We start from the raw sequence: 27,934 nt of genomic DNA on the forward strand, positions 1-27,934 counted from the left end.
GCGGAGCGGAATGTTCTTGGTAGAAAGCCACACTTTGGAACCGACGACATATACGGGAGGCCTACGCCGGTGGCGATCGGCTTTGGCCTTGGTGCGCGCCCCCACTTGGAGTAAAGTCTCACGGGCTCTAGTCCAAGTGCGGTGACACCTCTGGACGAAGGCGTGAGCGGAGGGAACCGCGACTTCGGACTCCAGACTAGGAAAAACAGGTGGCTGGTACCCTATACTACACTCAAAGGGGGATAGGCCCGTAGATGACACTGGCAACGAATTGTGGGCGTACTCCACCATAGACAGTTGTTGACTCCAGGAGGAAGGATTCCTGGCAACCGTACATCGCAAGGTTCTTTCCAGATCTTGGTTGGCTCTCTCAGTCTGACCATTACTCTGGGGGTGAAACCCAGAAGACAGACTGACCGTCGCCCCCAGCAACTTACAAAACTCTCGCCAAAATTTGGACACAAATTGGGGCCCCCTGTCGGAAACCACGTCTGTCGGGAGGCCATGTAACCGAAAGACGTGATCCACGACTGCAACCGCTGTCTCCTTGGCTGAAGGCAATTTGGGCAAGGGAATAAAGTGGGCTGCCTTCGAGAATCGGTCCACCACGGTCAAAACTACCGTGTTACCCTGGGAGGGTGGGAGGGCGGTAACAAAATCTAGTGCGATATGGGACCAGGGTCTCGAAGGCACCGACAGCGGTTGGAGTAACCCATCTGGGGGTCGATTAGACGACTTGCCAATGGCACAGACTGAGCAAGCCAAAACAAAATTGTGAACGTCGCGAGCCATAAGCGGCCACCAGAATCGTTGTTTGACTAAGAATAGCGTGCGACTAACTCCTGGATGACAAGCAAGACTAGAGCAATGACCCCACTGAATAACGTCTGGACGTAATTCCTCCGGCACAAACAAGCGGTTAGGTGGGCACCGAATCGGAGGCGTTACCCCTTCTAGAGCCTTCTTGACTCTCGATTCGACCTCCCAAGTGAGCGTAGAGACAATTAGGGTCTCAGGAAAAATGCGCTCGGGAGTAGATGCGTGTTCGGACCGGTCAAAAATACGCGACAAAGAATCGGGTTTGATGTTCTTGGAACCCGGACGATACGAGAGGGTAAAATCAAAACGACCGAAAAAAAGTGCCCACCGAGCCTGCCTGGAGTTCAACCTTTTGGCCGTCCTAATGTATTCCAAATTCTTATGATCAGTCCAGACGATAAAGGGTACCCCCGACCCCTCTAACCAGTGACGCCATTCCTCCAAGGCTAACTTGACTGCCAACAACTCCCTGTTACCAATGTCATAATTGCATTCGGCGGGTGACAAACGATGGGACAAAAACGCGCACGGATGCATCTTGTTGTCTGAAGGAGAGCGTTGGGAAAGCACTGCGCCTACCCCCACCTCTGACGCGTCGACCTCCACCACGAACTGACGTGAAGGATCAGGGGCGATTAAGATGGGAGCCGAAACGAAGCGACTCTTGAGGTTGGAAAAAGCAGTCTCGGCTGCTTCCGACCACCTGAACGCAGTTCTGGGGGAGGTCAAGGCGGTCAGAGGCGCGGCTAGTTGGCTAAAGTTGCGAATAAAACGCCGGTAGAAGTTGGCGAAACCCAGAAACCTCTGTAGGGCCTTACGGGAATCTGGGTTTGGCCACTCAACCACAGCCTTAACTTTGTCAGGATCCATACGCATACCCTCAGCCGACACGATGTGTCCTAAGAAAGGGACTGACTGTGCGTGAAAAGCGCATTTCTCCGCCTTGACAAAAAGCCCATTCTCTAACAACCTTTGGAGTACTCGTCGGACGTGCTGCACGTGTTCCTGGAGAGACGAGGAAAAAATCAGAATGTCATCCAGGTAAACATAAATAAACTGATCGATCATGTCTCGCAGCACGTCATTAACGAGCGCCTGGAAGACTGCGGGACTGTTGGACAGCCCGAAGGGCATGACCAAGTATTCAAAGTGTCCTCTAGGGGTATTGAAAGCAGTCTTCCATTCATCCCCCTTCCTGATGCGGACCAAATGATAAGCATTACGTAAGTCCAGTTTTGTGAAGAGAGACGCTCCCTGCAACCTCTCGAAGGCTGAAGACATCAGTGGCAAAGGATAAGTATTCTTCACCGTGATGTTGTTCAGCCCCCGGTAGTCAATACAAGGTCGCAGCGACCCGTCCTTCTTCCCCACAAAAAAGAACCCCGCCCCCGCCGGAGATGAGGAAGGTTGGATGAACCCGGATGCTAGAGAATCAGAAATATATTTCTCCATAGCCTCCCTCTCTGGAACCGAGAGTGAATAAATCTTGCCCTTAGGCGGAGACTTACCTGGCAGTAAATCTATAGCACAGTCATAGGGACGGTGCGGAGGAAGAGAAGCAGCCCTTGACTTACTGAACACTTCTCTCAGGTCACGGTACTCCGAGGGCACGTTTGACAAATCCACTGCCTCCTCCTGAAACACAGGAACAGACACAACAGAACAGGCAGACACAAGACACGAACTATGACACTCAGCGCTCCAGGCAGATATGGTTCTCAGTTTCCAGTCAATACGGGGGTTGTGATGATTGAGCCGGGGGTGACCTAAGACAATGGGTGTGAACTGAGAGTCCAAGATGTAAAATGAAATAGTCTCTGCGTGATTCCCGGAGGTGATGAGTGTGACGTTCTCGGTGGCCTGGTAGATGGCTGGTAATGACTGTCCGTTGAGTGCGTGCACAGTGATACTCAGGGGAAGTGTTCTGAGGGGGACTTGAAACTGTTGAGCAAATGTGCGGTCCATAAAATTACCTTCGGCCCCGGAGTCCACAAGTGCAGTGCATTGGTGATCGTGGACAGACCATCGGAGTCTTACCGGGAGGACGGTGGATGTGGATGAGGGCTTTTCGGCGGAGATCCCACCCGATAGTAGCCTCATGCTTACTATCGGGCTTGGCCTTTTACCGGACAACCGTGAGCGAAATGTCCTGCTCCCCCACAGTATAGGCAAAGGCCTAGGGACCTCCGCCTCTCTCTTTCCTCCCGGGAAAGCCGAGCTCGACCCACCTGCATGGGCTCGGGATCGGAGAGACCGACCGCGTCCCTGCCGCTGGAACGCGGATGCTCCAACCCTCCACGGAGTATGCTGGTTGGATCTCGTGGCCCGACCCGAGCAAGTCGAGCGTCCACCCTGAGGGCGAGGTCCATGAGCCCGTTGAGTGAAGGTGGTAAGTCTAGAGCGTAAATCTCCCTTTGGACGCGGTCGGCCAGCCCATGCAGGAACCTATCCCACTGCGCTTCCTCGTTCCAGCGACACTCGGCCGCCAGGGTCTTAAACTCGATGGTGTAATCAGAAACGGAGCGTTCCCCCTGCCGAAGCTCCGATAAGACCCTGGCCGCCTCTTTCCCCGCGACAGCGCGGTCAAAAACTCTCTTCATCTCCGTCGAGAGCGCCTGGAACGAGGAACAGCAGGTCTCTTGGTTCTCCCACACCGCCATCCCCCATAGTGCCGCTCTCCCAGTCAGCAAGGTGAGCACAAAAGCCACTTTAGTCTCCTCCTTCTCGAAAGTTTTAGGCTGGAGGGCGAAATGCATCCCACAACGCGTCAGAAACGGACGGCAAAAATTGGGCTCACCGGAGTACGGCTCTGGAGACGGTAGGCGGGGTTCGGACTGGGAGGCGGGCACCGGTGGTGTAGGAGGGACAGGCGGTGCGGCTGGCGCAGCGGGAGGTTGCAGCATCTGGAATCGCTGGGTCAGCTCGGACACCTGCACGACGAGAGCCTGAATCGCGCGCGCTGCCTCCCCCTGGTGACGATCCTGTGCGTCCATTCTCTGAATACTTGCACGAATGAAGTCATCCATGGTTGCCGTGGTGCCACCTGCTGCTTCCATGGAACGGTCGGATTGTTCTGTCATGATAGAAAATCACAGGAAGCAGATGCAGGTACTCAGGGTTTATTTAGGTGGAACAAAACTCAGAACAGTAACAAAGTAGACAGGGAGGCGGCGACTCAGGCTCGTGCAGGGACTCGATGGTCTGTGAAGAGTTGGTGCGGTGAGAGGTGGTGATCCAATAGCCCGGTGAAGAAGTGAGGAAACACTGACAGGACTCTCGGGAACAGGAACACACAAGACGAACGCGGGACACGGCCAGACTCCACCAACATCGACAAACAATCCGACACTAGAACAGAGAATGAGGTGAGTATTTATGGGGGAGGAAATGAGCCGCAGCTGTGAACGATGATGATGACGATCAGCTGGAGCGCTGAACAAACACGTGAGTGGGACAACGCCCACTCACACATAAACAAACAAAGACACGAGACAAAGAAGAGGCAATGCATTCAACAACCGTGACAATTAGGGTTAGAGGAATAAGTTGACTTGCACTTGCAAAGTCAGTAGAATGTTTGTTGGGGGACCATCAAAATAAAGGGTTAGCAGATATTAAACAGGCCGTCTACTAATACTCTACTGACTGGCAGTTACTTATAGTTAGTAGAATGTCTAAAGTGGACTATCAAAATAAAGTGATACATTATTAGGGCCCAAGCCCTGAAAGGGCGAAGGCCCTATTGTTTTCCAAAGGATTATTATTAGGGCCCAAGCCTTGAAAAGGCGAAGGCCCTATTGTTTTCCAAAGGATTATTATTATTATTATTATTATTATTGTTCTTCAAGGGTTTGGGGGCTTTTGGGGCCCTTAACATACTCAAAAACTCTTGAAACTTTGCACACGGGTCAGAACCCGCGGCCATTAGAGCCGGACTGAAGCTGGTACCCGGGCGTGGCAGGGGGGCTCGACAGCGCCCCCTGGAACGGGGTCCGAAAACTTGGTCCATAAATCAAACACGCTTGCATGAAATAATATGAAACTCGGTACACTTATAGATCTCATCGGTTCATATATCCTTCGTGCTCTGACTTTTTACCCCAGCCCAACAGGAAGTCGGCTATTTGGGGTAGTTAGAAAAACGCATTCAATGGAATTTAAAATACCCCTCCTAGACGATTCAACCAATCGCCATGAAACTCGGTGTGCATGAAGTCAAGACATTGAGGATGAAAACTTGCGAGGGGATTTTTGATATCTCAAACGGTTTGGCCGTGGCGAGGAAACGAATTTATGGCGAATATTGGAAACAGGAAGTGTGTTATAACATCCTCATACATTAACTGATCTTGATGAAACTTCAGCAGTGTGTTCGCTGTAAGAGGCCGATCACATGGATGTGACTATTGTGAGTCAAAGTTATAGCGCCACCAACTGGCAGCAGGAAGTGTGTCACTTTCAAAATGCTTTGAATTCACCCTCTTATTTTTACCCGATTTGCTTCAAACTTCATCTGTATAATGTAAACACACGACAGATGTAGACCTGTGAAAGGATTATTGATATCTTTAATACTGTTGCCATGGCAACGCTTTAAACTTTTATATTCTTTTTGGATGCATTTGAGGCTCTTAACATGCTTCAAATTGCATGAAACTCAACATGCATATCACATTTATTGCCTAGTACACTTGTGCGAAGTTTCAGAAACGGGCGTGGTAAGGGGCTCAGTAGCGCCACCTTTACTCAAAAATGGGGTATTAGTTTTACCTACAGTAACCAAACTCGGTACGTATATTCTTCTCTTCGATCCGGACAACTTTCTAATTTACACTCATTAGCCCCGACCAACAGGAAGTCAGATATTTTTGTTTGAATGTGGACTTGTGGAGGATTTTCTCCCCCCCCCCTCCCTCTCTCTCTCTGTCTCTGTTAGTGTGTGAGGGATTTGTTAAAATGATAGAGCCAATAAGTGGTATTATACTGCCCCCTGCTGTCTCTTCATCATACTACTCCCTAATATTGTTATATAATTCATATTTAGACTTTATAAAATCAGAATTTTAACATTTACAATGACATTTGATCAAAATTCATCTATTGTAGTATTACTATTGACAATTGTGTCACACTGAGAAATGGGAAGCCTGAAAGCGAAAGTATAACTATGGCCACGCCCCCAAAAGTACAAATTCACTCATAACTCGAAAACGGAAAGTCGTTGCGCGCTCAAATTTTGATGGTAAGGTCCTCTCCAGGCTCTTGATCGAAATCTATTGTCGTGGAGCTCGGGAACGCCCCCCCGGCGATCGCAAAATCACGAGACCTCCGACCTTTGACCGGCTGTAACTCCCGAACCAGACCACCCCGATCCTTGTGGAATAGCTTGTTGGAAAGGGCCCGTCCTCACCTAGCTTCGATTCGATTTTGGTGCGATTTGGCCTGGGCATTCCCGAGATATAAGCCAAAAAATGTTTGCATTTGAACGGGAATAACTCCCGGCCCCAATCGCCCACCAACACTGGGATGGTCTCATTACACAGGGCACCTCGAGCACTATCTAAGCTCCGAGTTTCAGATTTTTTCGCTCTCTCGTTCCCAAAATATATGTGAGAAACCAAATTTCCATTCATTCATTCACTTCAACTGTAAGATGGAGGCTGTAATAACACTGTTGTCCACTAGAGAGAGCAGCAGGATTATATTTGTAATCTTTTTATCAGCTTTCAGCATTGGCTAACAAACAAATGCTTAAAGCTATATATTTGTTATTATGATGGACGTGTAATGTGTGTAAGCATGCATAATGGAGTTAACATGCAAAAACTGGTTTGCTTTGGTGCAAAATACTGGTAAACATCAAGACTTGTAAAATGAAAGTGAGTCAATAAGTGGTCTTCTACTGCCCTCTGCTGGACATTCTACTTATTAATAGTCTTTTCACATGTGCTTTTGCATTCATTTATTTAGACACTAAAAAAATCCCTTATATAACAATTACTATTATAACACAATCATATTTTGTCAGTTTATCACTTCATTTGTTCTGATGCTTTACATAATTACTAGCAACGTGGTAAATCATGGTTATTAAAGCTAGAAACATGGAAAATCATAGTAAATAAGGTAAATCATGCTAGAATCCTGGTAAATCATTCTAGAATGTGGTATATCATGGTAAATCATCCTATAACATGGTAAATCAAGGTAAATCATGCTAGAATAGGATGCTAAATTGCGGCCGGATTTTTGATATCTCGAACGTTTTGGCCGTGGCGAGGAAACGAATTTATGAAATGATGAATTTACACCGGTACTTAAGAAAAGCTGGTACCGTTACCATTTAATTTTTTTAGTACCGAAATGGTACCGAAGTACCGTGTCTTTTGACAACACTAATATATATATATATATATATAAAAATTTTCTTATATGTGCCCTCAATGCGCACTTTTGCAAAACCCACACTGATGCAAGCTCTAAAGCAGACTTCTTCTCGACAGTCAAAGCAGAGTTACGTTATTGCCCGTTGTGCACAGGAAATCTAAGGCACCGGGGTGGCGGTTTTTTATATATATATATATATATATATATAAATAAATATAGCCGCAAGCAGCGATGGAGGGCCCAAGCCGGTGGCACCGCCACCCTGGTGCCTTTAGTGCAACTAAAGGCACCGGGGTGGCGGTGCCACAGGCTTGGGCCCGTAATCGCTGCTTGCGGCTATATTTATTTATATATATATTTACACTTGTATTTAAAGTTAAATTAGTAAGGCCCGGCTCGATCGGCCCACTGTAGGCATTCAATCAGCGGGTGAAGGAATGCGCGTTACTGTCTTTCCTTGTGGCAAAGTAATTTGATTAAATTAAATACATTTTCTCTAGCCTGGGAAAACCCAGACCACTCTCAGTTGTAACTGAGTAAGGGTCTGGCAAAGCTCCATAGACAATTCATTTCCACAGGGGCGTCACCAACGGACGTCGATAGATCTAAAACCAATCAGAGCGATGAATGACATGACGTATGCAGAGCGACGGAGAAACATCTCGAGACTCTCAGCAATTCTCTGTGTTAACGAAAATGACCATTTTAAATCGCTTGAAACAGACGCGATAGCTGATTCGAACGAGTGATGTTGTGATGTTCTACGGCGGCATCCATCTTTGTAATGTACAAAATCTGCGTCAGTCACCGTCTCTGCTCTGTCGTCATCGTGTAAAGCCCGCCCCAACGTTTCTGATTGGTGCCGCGATTTCGACGGATTGGAAATGGGTTTCAATGGGCTCTTTGCCAGACCCACTTGCAGAGCAAATCTAAATTTGCTGGAAGTGGTCTGGGTTTTCCCAGGCTACATTTTCTCATGTATTAACTCGTTAATTCATCTGACTCCATAAATTAAAAGGTTTTAATTATATCTGGGCATCATTAAATGAGTTCATGCGACGAACAACCGTATAAGTCCAAAAAAACAAAAATTGAGATAACCATGTGACTTGAATGTATGTGTGCCACTTTGTATACAGAATCACTTTGGGCGGGTGTTCCCGCGACCAAAACTCTGTATTTTAAATTTTAAAATAGTCTCACGTGGAAAAACCGTTTATGTCCACTAACGAAAAATGGAGACGCTGGTTGCTTTCATGTCCGCTGCGGACATTAAAAGGCAAAACCTCGGCAAAAAAAGGAGAACGAACATTTATGAATGGAAGGACAGAGCAAGGAAGTATTTAAGGGATGCTGGGAAACCATATGTGAACCGGAGAGGAGAGCAAACACGAGGAAAAAGTCCACCGAAAGAGGTGAGTGAAAGAACTGTATACAAAGTATCTAAAGTTAGCGGTTACAGTCAGAGGGGCGTGTAGGCTACTGGACGTTGTCTACTAACTTTAGAGTTCATATAGCTCACTCTGTTTAACGGATCAAGTCATGAATGAGTCGAAATAAATGCTGTAGGCTACTCCTTATAACCACGGATAAATTAATCGAAACATTTTAGCTGTGTTTAATGTCCCTAACGTTGGCTAGCGGGATAATGTTAGCTGGCTAGCCAGTTACTTTGTAGCTAGTTACAGGGGCATATTACTGGGCGTCTAACGTTACTAAAGTTCATACACCTCAGACTGTTTAGCGAATCAAGTCATGAATGGGTCGAAATGAAAGCTGAGAAAATTAGGGGGTGTTAAAATTCAGGGGATGTTTTTAAGCATGTCTCTAACGTTACTCCCTATAACCACGGAGAAATGAATCGAAACGCTTTAGGTGCGTCTCTAACACCAGCCCAGCTGCGTCACGTAGGCTAATGTTATACCATTCATTGATTGTGTTATACGTACTGCTGGCAGAATTATATATACATAAACATATGTAAATTCATCCCCAATCTTTAAGATGTTTAGAGTAGAATTTGATTGCTTTATGTCTTCACTGAAATTGGTAAATGAAAAAAAATTGACGTTTAAAATATTTTGATATAATTTTTTAATCCCCTGTTACCATTTAATGCAACACTTTGTTTTGTAATATTGTATGCTATGCTATGTTTGTTACTTGTTATATAATAAATAAATAAAATAAAATAAAAAGGTAATAATAAAAAAATGCATTGATTGTGTAAGCTTTTATATATTCTAGCTAGTAACCTTAATAGCTGCTAATAGCTCTCGTGTTCTATAGCTATAAAAAAACCCCCGCTAATGTGACTTTGTTTCTGTTAAGGGCAAGGTGTGCAAGGAGACGTGTCCCAGGCAGTGTTCAAGCCTAACAGACCAAAGAAAACTCCAGCTCTTCACAGAGTTTTATGCTGTCTCTTATGAGAGGCAACAGGCTATCATTCTCTCTGGTTTGGAGCAGGTAGGCTAACTTACTGTAAGCAATTCATATCATGTCAACAGTATGCAATGCATTACAATGTAGGCCCATGAAATAACCAGTGAATTTAATACTACTGTATGCCTTCAAATCACTAAGACTGCACATGTGCCTGATCACTGTAAATGTTGATGATCTGCATCAAGTAGGCCGCCATGTGCATTACAGACCACAGCGAATTGGTGCCCTAAAAGGCATACTCATTGGCTTATTCATTCTCCTAACCAAAGCCTACTCACGTACTTAATGACCTTAACTTGACAGCTCTACACGACGGCTAGCCTACTACGCTATGGTAAATGTCTTTTTACTTCTAGCACAAGGTGAGTCGCAGGCGACCACGTGGGCCTGACACTGAGATAACTAAGAGGAAGTATACCTTCAAGTACCATGTGCAACAAGGAGGCCAAAGACTTGCTGTTTGTAAGCTCACATTTATGTCAGTCTTTCAACTGACCAACAGTCGCCTACAGGCAAGTTTTATATAGCCTAGCGTTTTCCGTTTGTTAACTTTTTATTACATGCATGATTTTAATTAGATACATTGTCCATTACATATTTATTTAAAGTTACTTATCTTTGAAAAGGTTATTCAAGAAAAGTTAGGCAGTCAGTCTGAGGGAACAGAGCAGGTAGCTAAAGTCAGGTCTCCATTAGAGGACTTCAGAGGAAAACATAAGAACAGGTAAGTAAAAAAAAAATCTTGAAGGACCTCATGCTCTCGTCCTGTTAGTTTTTAAAACTGCACCAATGTCAGCATCAGTTGCCCTACAACATTCCCTGATCTAATGGTGCACTGGACGCTGGCATTATAGGGAGTCTGGTGCCTTGCCACCCTATAACGCATGTACCGTAATGGTTAGGATTAAGCTCACTGTTGTTGCCCAGTCAGGAAACATATTTTTGCACTTTGAGATCGATATCAGAGGTAAAGTGCTATGCAAATGTGATGTATGATTATTCTTTGTATCATTACAACATGATACAAAGGTCATGATCTTATTTGGAATTTGGAGCCTTCTAGACTGAGAAAAGCCAGAAAATTTATTTTTGATTTATGGGGATGAAAGACAACAACTCCCAGATTGCAATGCTAAAACGCACACATCAATCGATCACATGTTTAGCATTCATGTAAACACTACATTCAGATTCACAAATCGGAATGAATTCAGTTAGATTGAAACAAAAGGTGTGCATGTAAACAATGACGATTTTTGCGTCATTGAGGACTTTTTCCAGACAAAAAATATATATAAATCTTTCATCTCAGGGGGATATAAGGGAGGAAAGCATGGTAATTCAAAAATACTAAAAAGAATTAGGTTTTCTACTGATACAAAGCTTAATGCTAAATCCTGAAGTATCCCTTTAATGACTGTATGTGACAAACAAAATCGTATAGTTTAGAGGAAAGTTTAGAATTATACATTAAGTTAATTTTATTGTCACAGAAACAATGCAATTGTGCAAAACAGACCAGCATAGTTTATTATATTTCCCTTGTTCATGAGTTGTGTGTTTTTTTTTAGGCCTCATAGTATTCATCCTGCAGTGAGAGAGGGAATAAGAGAGCATATCCTGAGCTTCCCACGCCAACCGAACCACTACTCACGGATGAAGGGAGATGTGGAGAGGGAGTACCTGAGCCCTGATTTAAACCTGCTCCGCATGTTCCGCCTGTACAAGGAAAACAATCCAACATCCACTGCAAAGTTCTGGCTCTATAGGGACCTCTTCAAGCAGCAGAACCTCAGTTTTGGGCAGCCAAGAAGTGACACTTGTGCGAAATGTGATGCCCTATTCTCAAAATTAACAGCTGCTACAACAGATGGAGAAAGGTTGAAGATTTCAGCCGAGAGTGAGCTTCACCACCAGAAAGCTGAAAAAGCGTACACCCAGTTGCAGGCTGACACAGAGTGGGCCAAAGCCAATGATGACTGCCATGTCATTTGTATCGACATGCAGGGGGTAGTGTTCACGCCAAACCTGACACACTCCAACGTATACTATCAACGGCAGCTGGCCAACTACAACCTCTGTATCCAGGAGATGGGCACTGACGATCCTCCTACAATGTGGCTCTGGCATGAGGGCATCGCTCACAGAGGTTCCATCGAGGTGGCAAGCTGTCTTTTGAAGTGGGCAGAAACATCTTTCGCTCCCCTAGTCCAGGCAAAAGAACGGAAGCTCATCATCTATAGTGACCGATGCTGTGGGCAGAACAACAACTGGCGAGTCCTAAACCTCATGGCCCTGCTCGTATCTAGAGGGTACTTCAGTCAGATAGAGCAGAAGTTCATGGTGTCTGGTCACTCCTTCCTTCCCTGTGACCGTTCCTTTGCCACGCTGGACAAGAGGCGTAAGGTGTCCACACTCCACACTCCCAGCGATGTAGCCGAGATGATCCGTGGAGCCAGGCAGCAGCATCCATTTAAAGTAATTGAGATGAAATGTGCGGACTTCAGGCAGCTCCCTGATGCAACATTAAAGCGACCACCTGGCTTCCTAATCACATCCATGATGTGGTTGAAAGTGACAGGTAAAAAACTAAAGAGTTGGTTTTCTGAGATTAACAGTGTTGGGGATATGTGCATGAAAAAAAATCTTTATTGAATTTCTTGTTGAATGAATTGAATTTCAGCTGCTGATCCATGGTGTGTCCACACAAAAGGAAGCCACAGCCTCTACGAGGGATGGAAGACCTGGCTGATCACCAAACAAAGGAAGAATCAACCACCTCCAGCTCCCTTGTTCTTCACCACGTATGCTCGTGCTTACAATGACCCTCTGCCCATCAAGAAGGAGAAGCACTGTGACCTAATGAAAATGATAGCCTACATGCCAGCGGAGGCCCAAGAATTTTATGGGACATTAGAATGTGGAGAGTAGCCTAGTATGTGTTGGTTATGTGCAGGGTAAGGTGGGGTATATTGTGTAAAATTAATCATAATAGTAGTTGTAGCTTATCTTGTATGCCTTATTTTATGATGTATAATAGGAATATATAGGTATCTATTTATTTAGTGAATTAATGAATGGGGTAATTATTTATGAAATGTATTATAAAAGTTAAAGGAACAAAAAATTATTTTTGTTAATACCTATGTATTGTTCATTGTTCGTACTGTTTTGTCCGTGTTTTTGTTCTGTGATTTACGTTGGCAAAAAATAAAATAAATTGAAAGAAAGAAATGCTTAATATTTTCTTTAATGTTCTGTTACTGTATTAAAACTAAGATAGTAGATAAATGGTTTAAAGTGATATGATGAATTGGACTTATACTGTTATTCCACATTAACTGGACATATACTGTTCTTCCACATTCCAGAAATGTAAATTACTCTAACTTTTTATTTTTAAGATTGATACTAAAAAAACTTATCTCATTAGATTTGGGAAGCTTTTGTTGTCTATCTTCAAGTAAAAAAAAAAAAAAAAAAATTATAATCAAGAGTCCAAATAAAAAAAAATGTATTATTCAAAATTTGAAAATATGGACTTATATGGTTCTTCGTCTCATACACACAAATGTGAGCGAATGTTTTACTATTCTTTTTAACTCTTTACTGAAAATAATCAAAGCCAGTTAGAATAAAATCAAATGTTTACAATTTATTATGTCAGGTATATGTATCATGTCAATTTCATAATCAGTTCGAAAACAATCAATACAATAACATCACATGTTCAGAGATAAAGAGTAAAAGATATAAGTTAAACCCGACATTAGAAAATACACGAAGCTGAGAGTCTTGGTCACTCTCAGCTATCACGGACTCATTTGAGTTGCAAATCACGCCGAGCCCTCTTCAGTATCACCCTAAACACTCAGACCAAGGCATAAACCTCTTTTCAAATGTAAACATGAGTTCACAGAAGGAATTTTGCTAACAATTGGTAATTTGCATTGAGTTTACACCTTTTGAGAACAGGAGGCCATATGCCTGGAAGACACACCCCTCCTTTGTGTACAGGTTATCCCTAAAACTCTTAATAACTTATTACCTTTTGGTTTTACTTTTTTGGGAATGAGACCTTTATACCAGTCACATTGAGACATTTCAAATTATATCAAATATGTATAAAACTGTATAATAATTGTTCACATTTAAACCATATAGATTTTAGATGAATTTCAGAGATATCAGCATGAGGGAGGAGGGATGGGGGAAGAGGGAAATATATGTATTCTAAGGTGAGATTTTCGTCTCAAATGGTGACTTCAAATGGTTATTTCCAGCAAGGTCCTTTGTCTTCTCAGGGTCTGGTCGCTCCTCATCCAGACTGTCCGGCATTTTCTAATTGCCCAAGTCTTAAAATTACATAGTTTGAGTAAATTGCTTTGAAAGTGGATAATAAGTTTATTGTGATGTATTATGGGTTTTGCCCATGATATGTTTCCTTGTGTTTTGATCTGGCTTGAGTAAGATAATGTAGCACTTTGGTGTAAATATACAGAATAGCAAACCAAAACTAGAAGCTAATATGGCAAATATCTCCACAGCTACAGTGAATTTTCCAGGAGAACTGACATATGCTGGTATAAATGTGATCCATACAGCACAGAATATGATCATACTGAATGTGATGAACTTGGCTTCGTTGAAGTTATCGGGTAGCTTTCGAGCCAGAAACGCCAAAATGAAACATAGGACAGAGAGCAACCCAATATAAACCAGAACAGCCCAGAAACCTATAGCTGAGCCTAAATCACATTCTACTATTATTTTATCTAATGAATGAGTAATATTTTTAAATGGCATTGGAGGGGCTAATACCAGCCACAGGGTACATATTATTACCTGAAAAAGAGTACAACAGAAAACGCTAATTCTTTGTAAGGGCAGTGAACACTGAGGGACACTTGATCCAGGCACTGTGGCCTTAAAAGCCATTACCACTGCTATGGTCCTTGCCAGAACACAAGACATACAAAGGGCAAAAGTGATCCCGAATGCTGTGTGACGCAACATACAGGACCACTCAGTGGGCCGACCAATAAAAGTAAGTGAACAAAGAAAACACAGAGACAATGAGAAGAGAAGCAGGAAGCTCAGCTCTGCATTGCTGGCCTTCACAAGTGGCGTGTTTATGAAGTTGTAAAACACCAGTGCTACTGCAATTGTTAAAGACACCCCGGTTAATGAGAATGCAGTCAACAGTATTCCCATGTTTTCCTCGAATGAAAGGAATTCCACCTTCTTAAGAACACACATACTGTGGTTTTCGTTTGACCAGTACTCTAAAGGACATTTGACACATTCAGCAGAATCTAAAAAGACAAATAGAGCATAACATTATTATGTTTTTCCTCATACATTCAGCAAAATTGTGGGAATATGTACATCCATTTATTGTCTTTGTCACTTTCTATCAAAGTTATGGTAATCTCACCAGTAGTATTGCTGATTTCTCCAGAAGGGCACCGCAAACATTCAAAGCAGCATACTGGTCTCCTTTTGATCACAGCTTGTCTGAAACCTGGCTGGCATCTCTCACTGCACACTGAGCTCGGTTTCTGCCATGTTTACACATTCTTACTTTGTTGCACTTATTTTGAGTATTTGTTCTTATTTAGTTCTTATTTAACTGACATATATCAGTTAACATAACTAATGTTAACATACTAATGCTATTTTGTACATACCGTGTAACTGTCTCCTTCCCAAATTATATTGATAGAATTCATGACAAACTGCTGTTCACTGGGTAGTGAGGCATCATAGTGTCCTACAGTGATAAAATTTGTTTCCCCTGCTCCATTTTTCTGCCAGTTTATTAGCTCATATCTTGCCATAGGGTCTCCATTTTGGTCAAAGTATACTGTCTGACCGGAAGCCATTGTGAAATTCACATTTTGAAGGGAATGCAGTACCTGTTAACATTTTTAAAACAAAAATGTGTTAATACTAATAATAAATAAATATAAAAAACATACAATTACATATTTCCAATATTTACTTACTTGGCTGGAAACCATTAAATCCTTATTTCCACATGTTATGTTTTCACTGTATGAACTGTTTAAGGTTTTGCAAGCAATTGTGTTATGAAGTGCATAAGCTACAGCATAGACTGCCTTATATACATTATTTGAAATCCGTAGCTCAGATACATCTGTGAAAGCATTACTCACATTACTCAGATGTTCAGATCCATCACAAAACTTGTCATACTCAAATTTAGAACTGATTGTCGAAGAGAGACTGCATCCAAATGTCATCTCCCAAAATTCCCTCAGAAGAGCATTTGAAGGGTTCTGAGATGGATTAACTTTAAGCAGAAATTCTTTCAGCCCTGGGATTTTTGACTTGCTAATTGTAAAGCCAACTGCTCCACCAAGAACTTTTGAATCTCTTTCAGTTGCCAAGTATCTTGCTGTTATCCAGGATTCACTGCCTACCCACTGTAGCCCAGTTACATTTTGCCTGATAATTTCCTCCAGTAAAACATCCATTTCACCCTGTGCCAGAAATGCCACAAGAACTTTAGCAGTGCCCTTTTTTATTACTTCAACGACCTTAGCGGTCTTCTCTTTGGAATTTGTTCTCGATATGGCTTCTGAATACTCGATGCATACTCCTTCTCTCTCGGCTATCTCTACAAAGGTTGCCATGCCATTGTTTCCATAGTCATTATCACTTCTCACTGCTCCAACCCATGTCCAGCCGAAGTGTTTGACTAGCTGAGCCAGTGCTCTGCTCTGGTAGTAATCACTGGGAATAGTCCTGAAGAAAGAAGGAAACTGCTTTCTGTTGCTCAGGCAGGCACAGGTAGCAAAATGGCTAATCTGTCAGACAGAACAGATAAAAGGAATAGGAAAACATATTTATTTTTATCCACACATAACTTAAAATAGGACATATTATGTATATTTATTTCACCACAGGAATCTTGAAGGGCCCTGTTGCTCTGGACAGTACAATGGTTGAGGAAGACTCAGATTCTCCAATAATAGCTTTAACTGCTGTTTTTCCAGAGCAGATGTGTTCTGCTGTCAACTCCTGGCCATTTATCAGAGCCATTGATGACCTCATAGAGGCTAACGTGGAACCACAGCTGTCAAATATTTGGTATCCAAACGAAATGTTTGGGAGCAACATCTGATTGCTGTTAATTTCCTCAATGGCAAATATCATGGTCTGAGCAAAGCGGAATTCTCTCAAATTAAGGCTAATTTGTTTAGAGAGAGAGAGAGAGAGAGAGAGAGAGACAGAGAGAGACAGAGAGAGAGAGAGATTTAACAAACATATTTTATTGAATTTTTTTGCAGTACGGTTGGAAGATTGTCATATTGAAAATATGAACTAATGTCTTCTTTCACAAAATAAAATAAATTCCATAGGACATATAATATTTACACTGTTAAATTAATAAAATAGAAGCAGAGAAGTTGCAAACCTGGTGCACAATAGACGATGAGGTTTTTCTGTAAATGATGGCATTTCCAAATTTATTTTGCTGTGAATTGAAAAAGCTCCTCCGATGATAATTTCTCCATCTTTGGACAGCAGGGGATACTCTGGTTGCCCTATAATACTACAGTTAGCCTTTTCGCCCATTGTTTTAATGCTGCAGAGCAGCAAGAACCCAAAAACAAGCATCACCGAGACTCTGGACCTCCCATACTCTTCTGATGACAATGAGTTTGTTTATATACAGACTTGTCATGAGCACATAATGAACAGAGTTATGTAATCATGTGGTGAGTTTTTTTTAAAATCTATCATACCTCACTGTGTGACGATCTCCAGTCACCAGCCCAGTGTTTCACTGTTTCGAAGCATTCGAAACACCACACGCTGGTGACCCCTGCTGGTCTGAACAGTGAAATGTAACAAAAACTCAGGCCAAATGAGAAAGCAGACTCAGTCATTGGGCCAGTTCTCTGCAGGCCAACAAACAAATTCAGTCAAACACAAATCAAATCATTGCAAAAGGATAACAATGACCTGCAAACCAAAATATAAACCATCACAGGACAACTGGACAAAGTCACTGAAGAAAACTTTGTAATGAAAGAAACAACACTTGATCTTCAGTGTCATAGTATGCGCAACAACCTAATTTTCTCAGGCATACCTGAGCAAACACAAGACAACCCAGAAGACGAAATAAAATAATTCATGCACTGAAGATCCCTAAAGAAACAGTAGAGAATATTGTCACAGGGTGACGATCAAGTGGAACTGCCCCGCTCTATGTTTGTTTCCAGAGGGAGCAAGTTCAATGTAACACCTGAACAGTTCCGGGTTCTTCCTGTGTAAACAACCTGACGGAGCTTGCTGATTGGGAAAACGAGTGACAGCTGGGCGAGGAGCAGAGATTGAGCCGCGAGGGGGATTATAAAAGGATCCGGTTGATGGGCAGGAGGGAGTTCTTTTTGTGAAGCGTGACAGCGAAGTCTGAGCTTTGTGCTGGAGGTTTGGGCAAGAGGAACTCAGGCTGGAGGCAATCCGTTGCGGCTGATCTACTGTTTGCATCGGACGATATATAAGAGGACAGATCGGGAAAGGACTCCCTACTAGGAAGAAAATGCTATGATGCGGTGAAACCCCCCGGCGTCCGGTGAGTTCTGTTCTAGATTTTTCAATGCCAGTTGGGACTCTATCGCCAACCGTACATACAGTTTGGATGCACGGTTTGTCAGTGGAGCGGAGCGAGTTGACTGGGGGCTACGATAAGAGACCCTATTCACTGTGAGTTGATGTGAGTTGCAGTGCCTAATGTGAAGTGAACACGTGTGATCATTTGAAGTGACTGACTTATGCACTAGTGTGGAAACTGAAGTTTTATGTCTACCTGCTCTCAGTCGTCCCCTCGTAGGCTCCAAAGGCTCCAGTAATTTACTAACTGTTGTGTATGGAGTATACGCTGTGCAGGAATGTCACTTTGCCCTGTCCAAGTGGAAGAGGATTTATGAGGAACTGCTCGCTGCCGTTGAATGCTGACATCGCTGTACTGTGGTAAGAAGATTCAGTTGCTGAATGTTCCGTCTATTATTCATCACGTTTGCTCTGTGAACATAGAGAAACTGCCCTCTGCTATTAAATGCTGTTGTTGCTGTCCTGTGGAGAGAAAGCCCAGCTGCGGACGACTGAAGCCTGTATACACTTCTGGGGTTCTGTGAACATAGAGACACCGCCCTCTGCCCCTGGAAAACTGCCATCGTCGCTCTGTGCGAAATTGTTTTCTGCCATCGAATGCTGTCATCGCTGCCCTGTGGTAAGAAGATTCAGTTGCTGAATGTTCAGTCTGTTATTCGTCATGTTTGCTCTGTGAACATAGAGAAATGGCCCTCTGCTATTAACTGCTTTTGTTGCTGTCCTGTGGAGAGGAAGCCCCGCTGTTGACAACGGAAACCTGTGCGAACCCCCACCAGTGCCTGAGCCATTACTTACCGTCTATTACTTACCTTCAGCCGAAGAGGAGTTGCCGTGCCAATCCCCACCAGTGCCTGAGCCCTTACTTACCGTCTATTACTACCTTCAGCCGAAGAGGAGTTGCCGTGCCAACCCCCACCAGTGCCTGAGCCATTACTTGCCGTCCATTACTTACCTCCAGCCGAAGAGGAGTTGCTGTGCAGACCCCCGCCCGTGCCTGAGCCATTACTTACCCTCCATTACTTACCTCCAGCCGAAGAGGAGTTGCTGTTCAAACCCCCGTCAGTGCCTGAGCCACTACTTACCCTCCATTACTTACCTCCAGCCGAAGAGGAGTTGCTGTGCAAACCCCCGCCAGTGCCTGAGCCATTACGTACCGTCCATTACTTACCTCCAGCCGAAGAGGAGTTGCTGTGCAGACCCCCGCCCGTGCCTGAGCCATTACTTACCCTCCATTACTTACCTCCAGCCGAAGAGGAGTTGCTGTGCAAACCCCCACCAGTGTCTGAGCCATTACCTACCCTCCATTACGTACCTCCAGCCGAAGAGGAGTTGCTGTGTAAACCCCCGTCAGTGCCTGAGCCACTACTTACCCTCCATTACTTACCTCCAGCCGAAGAGGAGTTGCTGTGCAAACCCCCGCCAGTGCCTGAGCCATTACGTACCGTCCATTACTTACCTCCAGCCGAAGAGGAGTTGCTGTGCAAACCCCCACCAGTGCCTGAGCCATTACTTACCGTCCATTACTTACCTCCAGCCGAAGAGGAGTCGCTGTGCAAGCCCCCGTCCGTTTCTGAGCCATTACCTACCCTCCATTACGTACCTCCAGCCGAAGAGGAGTTGCTGTGTAAACCCCCGTCAGTGCCTGAGCCACTACTTACCCTCCATTACTTACCTCCAGCCGAAGAGGAGTTGCTGTGCAAACCCCCGCCAGTGCCTGAGCCATTACGTACCGTCCATTACCTACCTCTAGCCGAAGAGGAGTTGCTGTGTAAATCCCCGTCAGTGCCTGAGCTATCACTTAATCTCCATTGCTTACGTCAGGCCGAAGAGGAACCACCGTGCGGAGCTTTAACAGCGATTGCTCCATCGCGTACTTCTGGTCGCGAAGAACTGAAGGGTGGCCTACCCACGCCACCTGCTCGATAGAAAAGGAGTTTGGACTTGTTTTAAGTAAATAAAAAAAAACGTTCTCTATCATTACCTTGTCTGTTCCTTTGTGTCTCTGGGTAACTCCTCGAGGTGGTACGTTGCTGAAGGGGAGGGAAGTCCACCCCGACCTGCGACAATATCACCTTCCATCGCGTCCACCGAACGTGATTGGTTGTTTCTGACGGTAGCAGGCACGAAACGACCTCGACCAATAGTGGCCAAATTTGAACACTATAGTCAAGTCAAGTCACCTTTATTTATATAGCGCTTTTTACAATACAGATTGTATCAAAGCAGCTTCACAGTGATAACATGAAAATAATACAAAAAACAATTTCATTATCGTCCACCTTTAAGGCAGATCTATAATATTGTTGAATATTAAATGTCCCCAACTAAGCAAGCCAGAAGGTAAGGCAACAGCGGCAAGGAACCAAAACTCCATCAGGGCAGAATGGAGAAAAAAACCTTGGGAGAACCCAGGCTAAGTCGGGGGCCAGTTCTCCTCTGGCCAACGAGTGAACAGTGTATGATTATGATTCAGGAGCATTACAGGTCAGAAGTTCAGAATGAATCAGAGTATTTGTCCAGTTCCGGTTTGGTGAAGTCGGAGTGGAGAGGAGGAGAGACTGGTTGACGTCGTCGTGTCCTGGCGCTGGTCCTTCATCAGATCTGGATATGGCCTGGTTCCGGTGGACAGCGGTAAACCTCGGGATAGACAGAGAGACTAATATTAGCGTAGACGCCATCCTTCTTATGATGTAATTATAGAAGCCTAATTATAGAAGTCTATAATGTGTTATGTGTATGCTAGGCTGAAGAGATGTGTTTTTAGTCTAGATTTGAGTGTCTGCTTCCCGGACAATGTTAGGAAGACTGTTCCAAAGTTTTGGTGCTAAATAGGAAAAGGATCTACCACCAGCAGTCGATTTTGATATTCTAGGTATTATTAACTGGCCGGAATTTTGAGATCGCAGTAGACGTGAAGGACTATAATGCGTTAAGAGCTCGCTCAAGTACTGCGGAGCTAAACCATTTAGTGCTTTGTAAGTGATCAGCAATATTTTAAAATTTATACGATGTTTAATAGGCAGCCAATGCAGCGTTGACAGAACGGGGCTAATATGGTCATACTTCCTGGTTCTGGTAAGAAGTCGAGCTGCTGCGTTTTGCACCAGCTGTAGTTTGTTTATTAAGCGTGCAGGGCAACCACCCAGTAGAGCATTATAATAATCTAGCCTTGAGGTCATAAACGCATGAACTAATTGTTCTGCATTATTCATTGAGAGCATATGACGTAATTTAGATATATTTTTAAGATGGAAGAAAGCGGTTTTACAGATACTAGACACATGACTTTCAAATGAAAGATTGGTATCAAAGAGCACACCCAGGTTCCTAACCGACGACGAAGACTTAACAGAGCAGCCATCAAGTGTTAGACAGTATTCTAGATTATTACGTGTGGAAGTTTTTTGTCCAATAATTATAATCTCTGTTTTTTCTGAATTTAGTAGTAGGAAATTACTTTAGTCTAGTAGTAGTCATCCAATTTTTTATATCAGCTATGCATTCCGTTAATTTTGTGAATTGGTAGGTTTTGTTAGGTTTTGAAGAAATATACAGCTGAGTATCGTCGGCATAACAATGAAAGCTAATTCCATGTTTCCTAATGATATCTCCTAATGGTAGCATATACAGAGTGAACAGCAGCGGTCCTAGTACTGAGCCTTGTGGTACGCCATACTGAACTTGTGATTGATAAGACATCTCTTTATTTACTGCTACAAACTGATAACGGTCAGATAAGTATGATTTAAACCATGCTAGTGCAATTCCACTAATGCCAACATAATGTTCGAGTCGAGGGAGACCAGTTATCTCTGGGAATGACAGCCTCACTGAACCAATCTCTAAGTACATTGACTATTTTATCAAACCTTTTCTGCCTTCACTCCCAGCATATGTCCAAGACACCACGGATGTTCTTAAAAAGATCACACAACTACAAAACATAGACTCTGATACATATCTAGTCACTATGGATATAGAAGCATTGTATACTAACATTGAACATACGCAGGGACTTGCAGCTTTGACACATTTTTTGAGTAGAAGACCTGGGTCAGAAATGCCCCCCACTGATTTTTTTATTGTCATTAACTGAATGGACATTGAATAATAATATCCTCATTTTCCAGGAAAAGACTTTTAAACATATAAAAGGTTGTGCTATGGGGGCCTGTTACAGCCCATCATATGCAGGTCTATTTCTAGGAAAATGGGAAGAATATTTTGTCTTAAACCAGGAAAAGAATACCTTTTTCAAACACATTGTCTGGTGGGGACGTTACATTGATGATGTTTGCTTGTTTTGGTCTGGTTCAGAGGCAGATTTGAAAGAGTTCCATGTTTTTTTTAATTACATTAACCCCGACATTAATTTTTTTTTGGAATACAGTAAAGATAGTATTAATTTCCTTGATCTTACCATATCCAAAGACGATCATGGTGCCCTACACACTTCAGTGTTTAGAAAACCTACTGACAGGAACACTATTCTACGAGCTTCCACCCTAAGTGGTTGAAGGAAAATGTTCCTTATGGGCAATTCCAGAGAGTTAGGAGAATTTGTGACCGAGACAATTCTTTTGAGCACAAAGCAAAAGAGATGATGTCACGTTTTATGGAACGGGGTTATAAAACTCTTCAAAAAGCATACAGCAGTGCCAAATCTGCTAATAGGGAATCACTTTTAGAAAGAAACCCTCCTGAGCCTGTAAAAGATAGACCTATTTTTGTTACTACATATAGTACAGAGGCAGAAAAAATCAAGAGAATAATAAGAAATAATTGGGGTATTATCGAAAGTGATGATGTGCTTGGCCAGCTGTTTCCTGAGCCACCTCTGGTTACTTTCAGAAGGTGTCCTACTATTCGTGATAAACTGGTTCGGAGCCATTTGAAACCAGAAGGCCAACAAACATGGCTGGGATCTAAACCCAAAGGGTCTTATAAATGTCACCATTGTAATCACTGCACAAATGTCATACAGACAAAAACCTTTGATGATATTTTATTCAATTCAATTCAATTCAAGTTTATTTGTATAGCGCTTTTCACAATACATATTGTTTCAAAGCAGCTTTACAGAAAATGCATTTCAAAAATATATATACAAAAATACAGTTAGTTAATCATAAAATTTAGGGCATAACATATCGCCGGCGTTGGGTCGTCTCTTCACAGGCGTTGAGTCGTCTCATCACAGGCGTTGGGGTATCTGAAGTCTCCATGAGAGGCTGGATACATAACTGGAGCTGACGAACTCTATTTGAGAACAAAAAAGGCAAATGGTAAAATAATTAGCGTAGCTGCTGTTCATAATATGAATGCATTTGATCTGATTTAACTGTAGTATAAAAGGAATGAGATGCATCATGTGAATGCTTGGCTAAAGAGATGCGTCTTTAATCTAGTTTTAAACTGGGAGAGCGAGTCTGAACCTCGGACAATATCAGGAAGGCTATTCCAGAGTTTAGGAGCTAGATGTGAAAACGCCCTCCCTCCTTTAGTGGACTTAGATATCCTAGGTACGACCAGAAGCCTCGAATTTAGCGATCTTAAAGAGCGCGATGGATTATATGGCGATAGAAGATCTCTTAAATACACAGGAGCTAAACCATTTAGGGCTTTATAGGTCAGTAACAATACTTTGTAATTGATACGGAAATTAATAGGTAACCAGTGTAGAGATGATAAAATTGGTGTTATATGATCATATTTTCTTGACCTAGTAAGAACTCTAGCAGCTGCATTTTGGACTAACTGTAGCTTGTTTACGGAGGATCAGAAACTGATAGCATATTACGTAGCTTAGCAATGTTTCTAAGGTGGAAAAAGGCTGTTCTTGTGACATTTGAAATATGATTTTCAAAAGACAAGTTGCGGTCTAGTATAACACCCAGGTCTTTTACTGTAGAGGATAAAGTAACAGGACGTCCATCTAGATTAAGGTTGTATTGTAAGAGGTTTTGTGGGCAGTTTTTTGGACCAATCAGTAATACCTCCGTTTTATCTGAATTTAATAGAAGAAAATTTCACGTCATCCAATATTTTATATCTTTAACACACTCTGTCATTTTAGATAATTTAGTGTTATCATCTGGTCTTGATGAAATATATAATTGAGTGTCATCAGCATAACAGTGGAAACTTATTCCATGTTTTCTTATAATATTACCAAGTGGCAGCATATAAATTGAGAATAGCAGGGGGCCTAATACAGATCCCTGCGGCACTCCATAATTTACTGACGTTATCTTTGATTTTTCCCCATTTAAATGGACAAAATGGTAACGGTCTGATAGGTACGATCTAAACCAGCTTAATGCCTTTCCCTGAACACCAGTGTAATTTTGAAGTCGATCTAAGAGTATTTTATGATCTATAGTGTCAAACGCAGCACTAAGATCGAGTAAAACTAGTATTGAGATAAAGCCTTGGTCAGAAGCTAAAAGTAAATCATTTGTAATTTTAACCAGCGCAGTTTCTGTGCTATGATGTGGCCTGAATCCAGACTGAAACTTTTCATAGATATCGTTTTCTTGCAAGAAAGAGCACAGTTGAGCGGACACAACTTTTTCTAGTATTTTAGACATAAATGGAAGATTTAAAATGGGTCTGTAATTTGCTAGGTTATTTGGATCTAATTGTGGTTTCTTAATAAGAGGTTTTATAACTGCCAGCTTGAATGTTTTTGGAACATGTCCTAAAGATAGAGACGAGTTAATAATATTGAGAAGAGGCTCTTCCACTACAGGTAACACTTCTTTCAGTAGTTTAGTGGGTATTGGATCTAATAAACATGTTGTTGTTTTAGATGCAGTGATACGTTTATTTAGCTCTTCCTGTCCTATAGTTGTAAAGCGCTGTAGTTGTTGTTGAGGGGTGATAATTGAGGCTGAATCATAAGACGCTGTCAAAGATTGTACATTTACAATTGTGTTTCTGATGCTTTCTATTTTCTCAGTGAAGAAATTCATGAAATCATTACTATTAAAATGTAACTGAATATTTTGTTCAGGTGATGTCTGTTTATTTGTTAATCTAGCCACGGTGTTAAATAAAAACCTTGGCTTGTTTTGGTTATTTTCTATTAGTTTGCAGAGATGCTCAGCCCTGGCTGCTTTTAGAGCCTTTTTATAACGTGGCATACTGTCTTTCCACGCGATTCTAAAGACCTCTAAATTTGTTTGTTTCCATTTGCACTCTAAGTTACGAGTTTCTCTCTTGATAACACGCGTAGCACTGTTGTACCATGGTGCTTTAGTATTCTCTCTAACCTTTTTTAATCTAATTGGTGCAACAATTTCTAATGTACTAGAGAAAATGGTGCTCATACTGCTAGTCATTTCCTCTAGCTCATCTGTTTGTTTGGGTTCACTGAGAAGCTGAGATAGATCAGGTAAGCTATTCAAGAATCTATCTATAGTAGTTGGAAGGATTGTTCTGCCTGGTCGATAACGCGGCGCAACATGACACATTTCAGCCGTACGTAGTATGCAAGTTACCATGTAATGATCAGTGACATCATCACTTTGCGGTATAATATCTATATCGGTTGGATCGGTTCCATATGATATAATTAAATCTAGAGTATGATTAAGACGATGAGTGGGACCACTAACGTTTTGCTTGACCCCAAAGGAGTTTAATAAATCTGTAAACGCAGCCCCTAACGCATCATTTGTGTTATCAACGTGTATGTTGAAATCTCCAACAATTATTGCCTTATCGACATTGACCAATAGATCTGAGAGAAAATCTGCAAACTCTTTTAGGAAATCAGCGTAAGGCCCTGGCGGTCTATATACAGTAGCCAAGGCTAGAGATAATAGGGATTTCTTTCTTACATCTAGGAGCGTAACATTTAGCACAAGTACTTCAAACGAATTAAACCTGTGGCCTGTTTTCTGAGTAACATTAAGAGTATCTCTATAGATTGTTGCAACACCGCCGCCACGACCAATCAGACGGGGCTCATGCTTATAACCGTATCCTGGTGGAGTGGACTCATTAAGACCGAAATAATCATTAGATTTAAGCCAGGTTTCAGTAAGGCAGAGTACATCGAAGCTATTATCAGTGACCATTTCATTTACAATAACCGCCTTAGGTGTAAGCGATCTAATGTTTAGAAGACCTAGCTTTAGAAATGGTTTTTGTTCACCAATATTGAGATTTTCTGGTTTAATCACAATTAGATTTTTCTTAGATCCTACAGTAGATTTATTGTTTGGCCTCACTAAACGAGGAATAGACACAGTTTCTATAAAGTGTTCTACACTGGTACTTATATCAATTAATTTGAGACAGCAAAGAATGTGATTTGGACTTTGACTTACTAGTCATATGGTGTGTAACGTCTAGGAGATGTTGTCCGACAGAACAGCCGCTCCGATTCTGCTGGGGTGCAGGCCATCAGCACGGTAGAGCCTAGGTCGCTCACAAAACAGATTCCAATTATTTACAAAGAGCAGTCTCTGTTCATTACACCATGACATTAACCATTCATTTAGTGCAAACAATCTACTGAACCTTTCTTGTCCTTGTCAGTACGTGGGAAGCGGTCCAGACACGACGATCTTTGCTTCAGGCGATGTTCTGCGTACCGTCTCGATCAGGCTCCTGTAGTCCCTCTTCAGAACCTTCGTCTGCCGCAGCCTGATGTCGTTCACCCCCGCGTGCAGCACGACAGCTCCGACGCGCTCGTCACCGTTCAGGATCTCAGGGACCTGCGCAGCGACATCGAGAACACGAGCACCAGGAAAGCAGTGAGTGCGCACCATACCTTTACCTGAGGTAGCGCGGACATCCCGGACCATGGAACTGCCGATGATCACAGCGTCGTCGCGTTCCGTCTTGCGAAGAGGGGAGAAGCGGTTCCGGGTGGAGATCTCGAAGACCGGGAGGGGCGGAGAGGTCCTTGCTCTGGTCCTGGCTCGCGTCTTCCGTTGTGGAATCATCCAGGGTCCATGGTGCTGTGTCGGTGCCGGGGTGAATGAGGGCAGGGATGCTCGGGTCCTGTGCAGAGAAATACACGGAGTAGAGGAGGCCGGAGTCGAAAAGTTACTAACCACTGACTTGTGAGCATCGGCGCGTGATGCTTCAAGCGCTGATCGTCGGTCTCGCTGCTCGGCCTGCCTCCCCAGCAGATCACGGATCTGCTTCTCCACGGACTCCAGCTCCAACCGCACCGAATGCAGCTCAAACGTGTCCTCACCTGCACTCAGAGGTAGACACACATCCGATATATCCGCCATTATGACAGATGAACAATAAATTAGCAGTGATGCTACCAATATCACTACTAATTTAGGACTGAAATCATGGATAGAACCCGTATCCTTCCAGTGATTCGAGTGTAAATAAGACGGTCGATAGGCGAGACCACGCGTGCAAATGCTAGCGGGCTAACGTTAGAGATAGTAACGGAAGTTCGGAAAGTTGGATATAACCAGCGATATTAATGCAATCCGATTGTTTTTTATAGAGAGTAGTATCGGAGATATGTTCACACGCTGGAAAAATAGAAAATGCTCGTTTATAAATGAGTGTAACGAAGAAAAAAAATCAAGGATTTATGAATCAATTCGACGGAGCTCCAAACACAACAAAGCGATTCGAAACACAAAAATGAGTG

General features: G+C 43.0%; 3 protein-coding genes across 3 annotated transcripts in view; 1 reads left to right on the plus strand and 2 right to left on the minus strand.

Moving 5' to 3' along the window:
- The first annotated feature begins 8,261 nt into the window (after positions 1-8,261).
- On the plus strand, positions 8,262-13,101 carry LOC307002783 (uncharacterized protein). The gene is made up of 6 exons (XM_079620696.1): positions 8,262-8,621; positions 9,538-9,672; positions 10,008-10,163; positions 10,278-10,375; positions 11,223-12,232; positions 12,335-13,101. Exons 1-6 carry the CDS (start codon positions 8,442-8,444, stop codon positions 12,580-12,582), a joined length of 1,827 nt encoding a protein of 608 aa, XP_079476822.1. The 5' UTR covers positions 8,262-8,441; the 3' UTR covers positions 12,583-13,101.
- Positions 13,102-14,010: 909 nt separating this feature from the next.
- LOC307002763 (extracellular calcium-sensing receptor-like) lies at positions 14,011-17,298 on the minus strand (the record flags this gene model as incomplete). Its single annotated transcript, XM_079620675.1, has 6 exons — positions 14,011-14,966; positions 15,089-15,212; positions 15,342-15,569; positions 15,660-16,484; positions 16,579-16,867; positions 17,096-17,298. The coding sequence occupies 6 exons, from the start codon at positions 17,296-17,298 to the stop codon at positions 14,056-14,058; spliced, it is 2,580 nt and encodes an 859-aa protein (XP_079476801.1). The 3' UTR covers positions 14,011-14,055.
- Positions 17,299-23,313: 6,015 nt separating this feature from the next.
- The window catches only part of LOC307002810 (uncharacterized protein), a 185,218-nt gene continuing 180,597 nt past the window's right edge, over positions 23,314-27,934 (minus strand). Inside the window, exons 2-3 of the mRNA XM_079620741.1 lie at positions 26,637-27,514; positions 23,314-23,559 (exon numbers count right to left, since the gene is read on the minus strand). Coding sequence (XP_079476867.1) covers positions 26,844-27,257 — 414 coding nt within the window. The 5' untranslated portion in view covers positions 27,258-27,514 and the 3' untranslated portion in view covers positions 23,314-23,559; positions 26,637-26,843. The remainder of the gene's footprint in view (positions 23,560-26,636; positions 27,515-27,934) is intronic.

Source organism: Phoxinus phoxinus (assembly GCF_949152265.1).
Source record: "Phoxinus phoxinus genome assembly, chromosome: 8".
Classification (NCBI taxonomy): domain Eukaryota; kingdom Metazoa; phylum Chordata; class Actinopteri; order Cypriniformes; family Leuciscidae; genus Phoxinus; species Phoxinus phoxinus.

What these genes read in the sequence shown, in the direction of transcription:
- LOC307002783 (XM_079620696.1), top strand. Translation starts at nt 8,442, where the DNA reads ATGGAGACGCTGGTTGCTTTCATGTCCGCTGCGGACATTAAAAGGCAA. An exon ending in TGACCAACAGTCGCCTACAG is followed by an intron (nt 10,164 to 10,277) that starts GCAAGTTTTATA and finishes ATCTTTGAAAAG; the next exon opens with GTTATTCAAGAAAAGTTAGG. An exon ending in AGAGGAAAACATAAGAACAG is followed by an intron (nt 10,376 to 11,222) that starts GTAAGTAAAAAA and finishes GTTTTTTTTTAG; the next exon opens with GCCTCATAGTATTCATCCTG.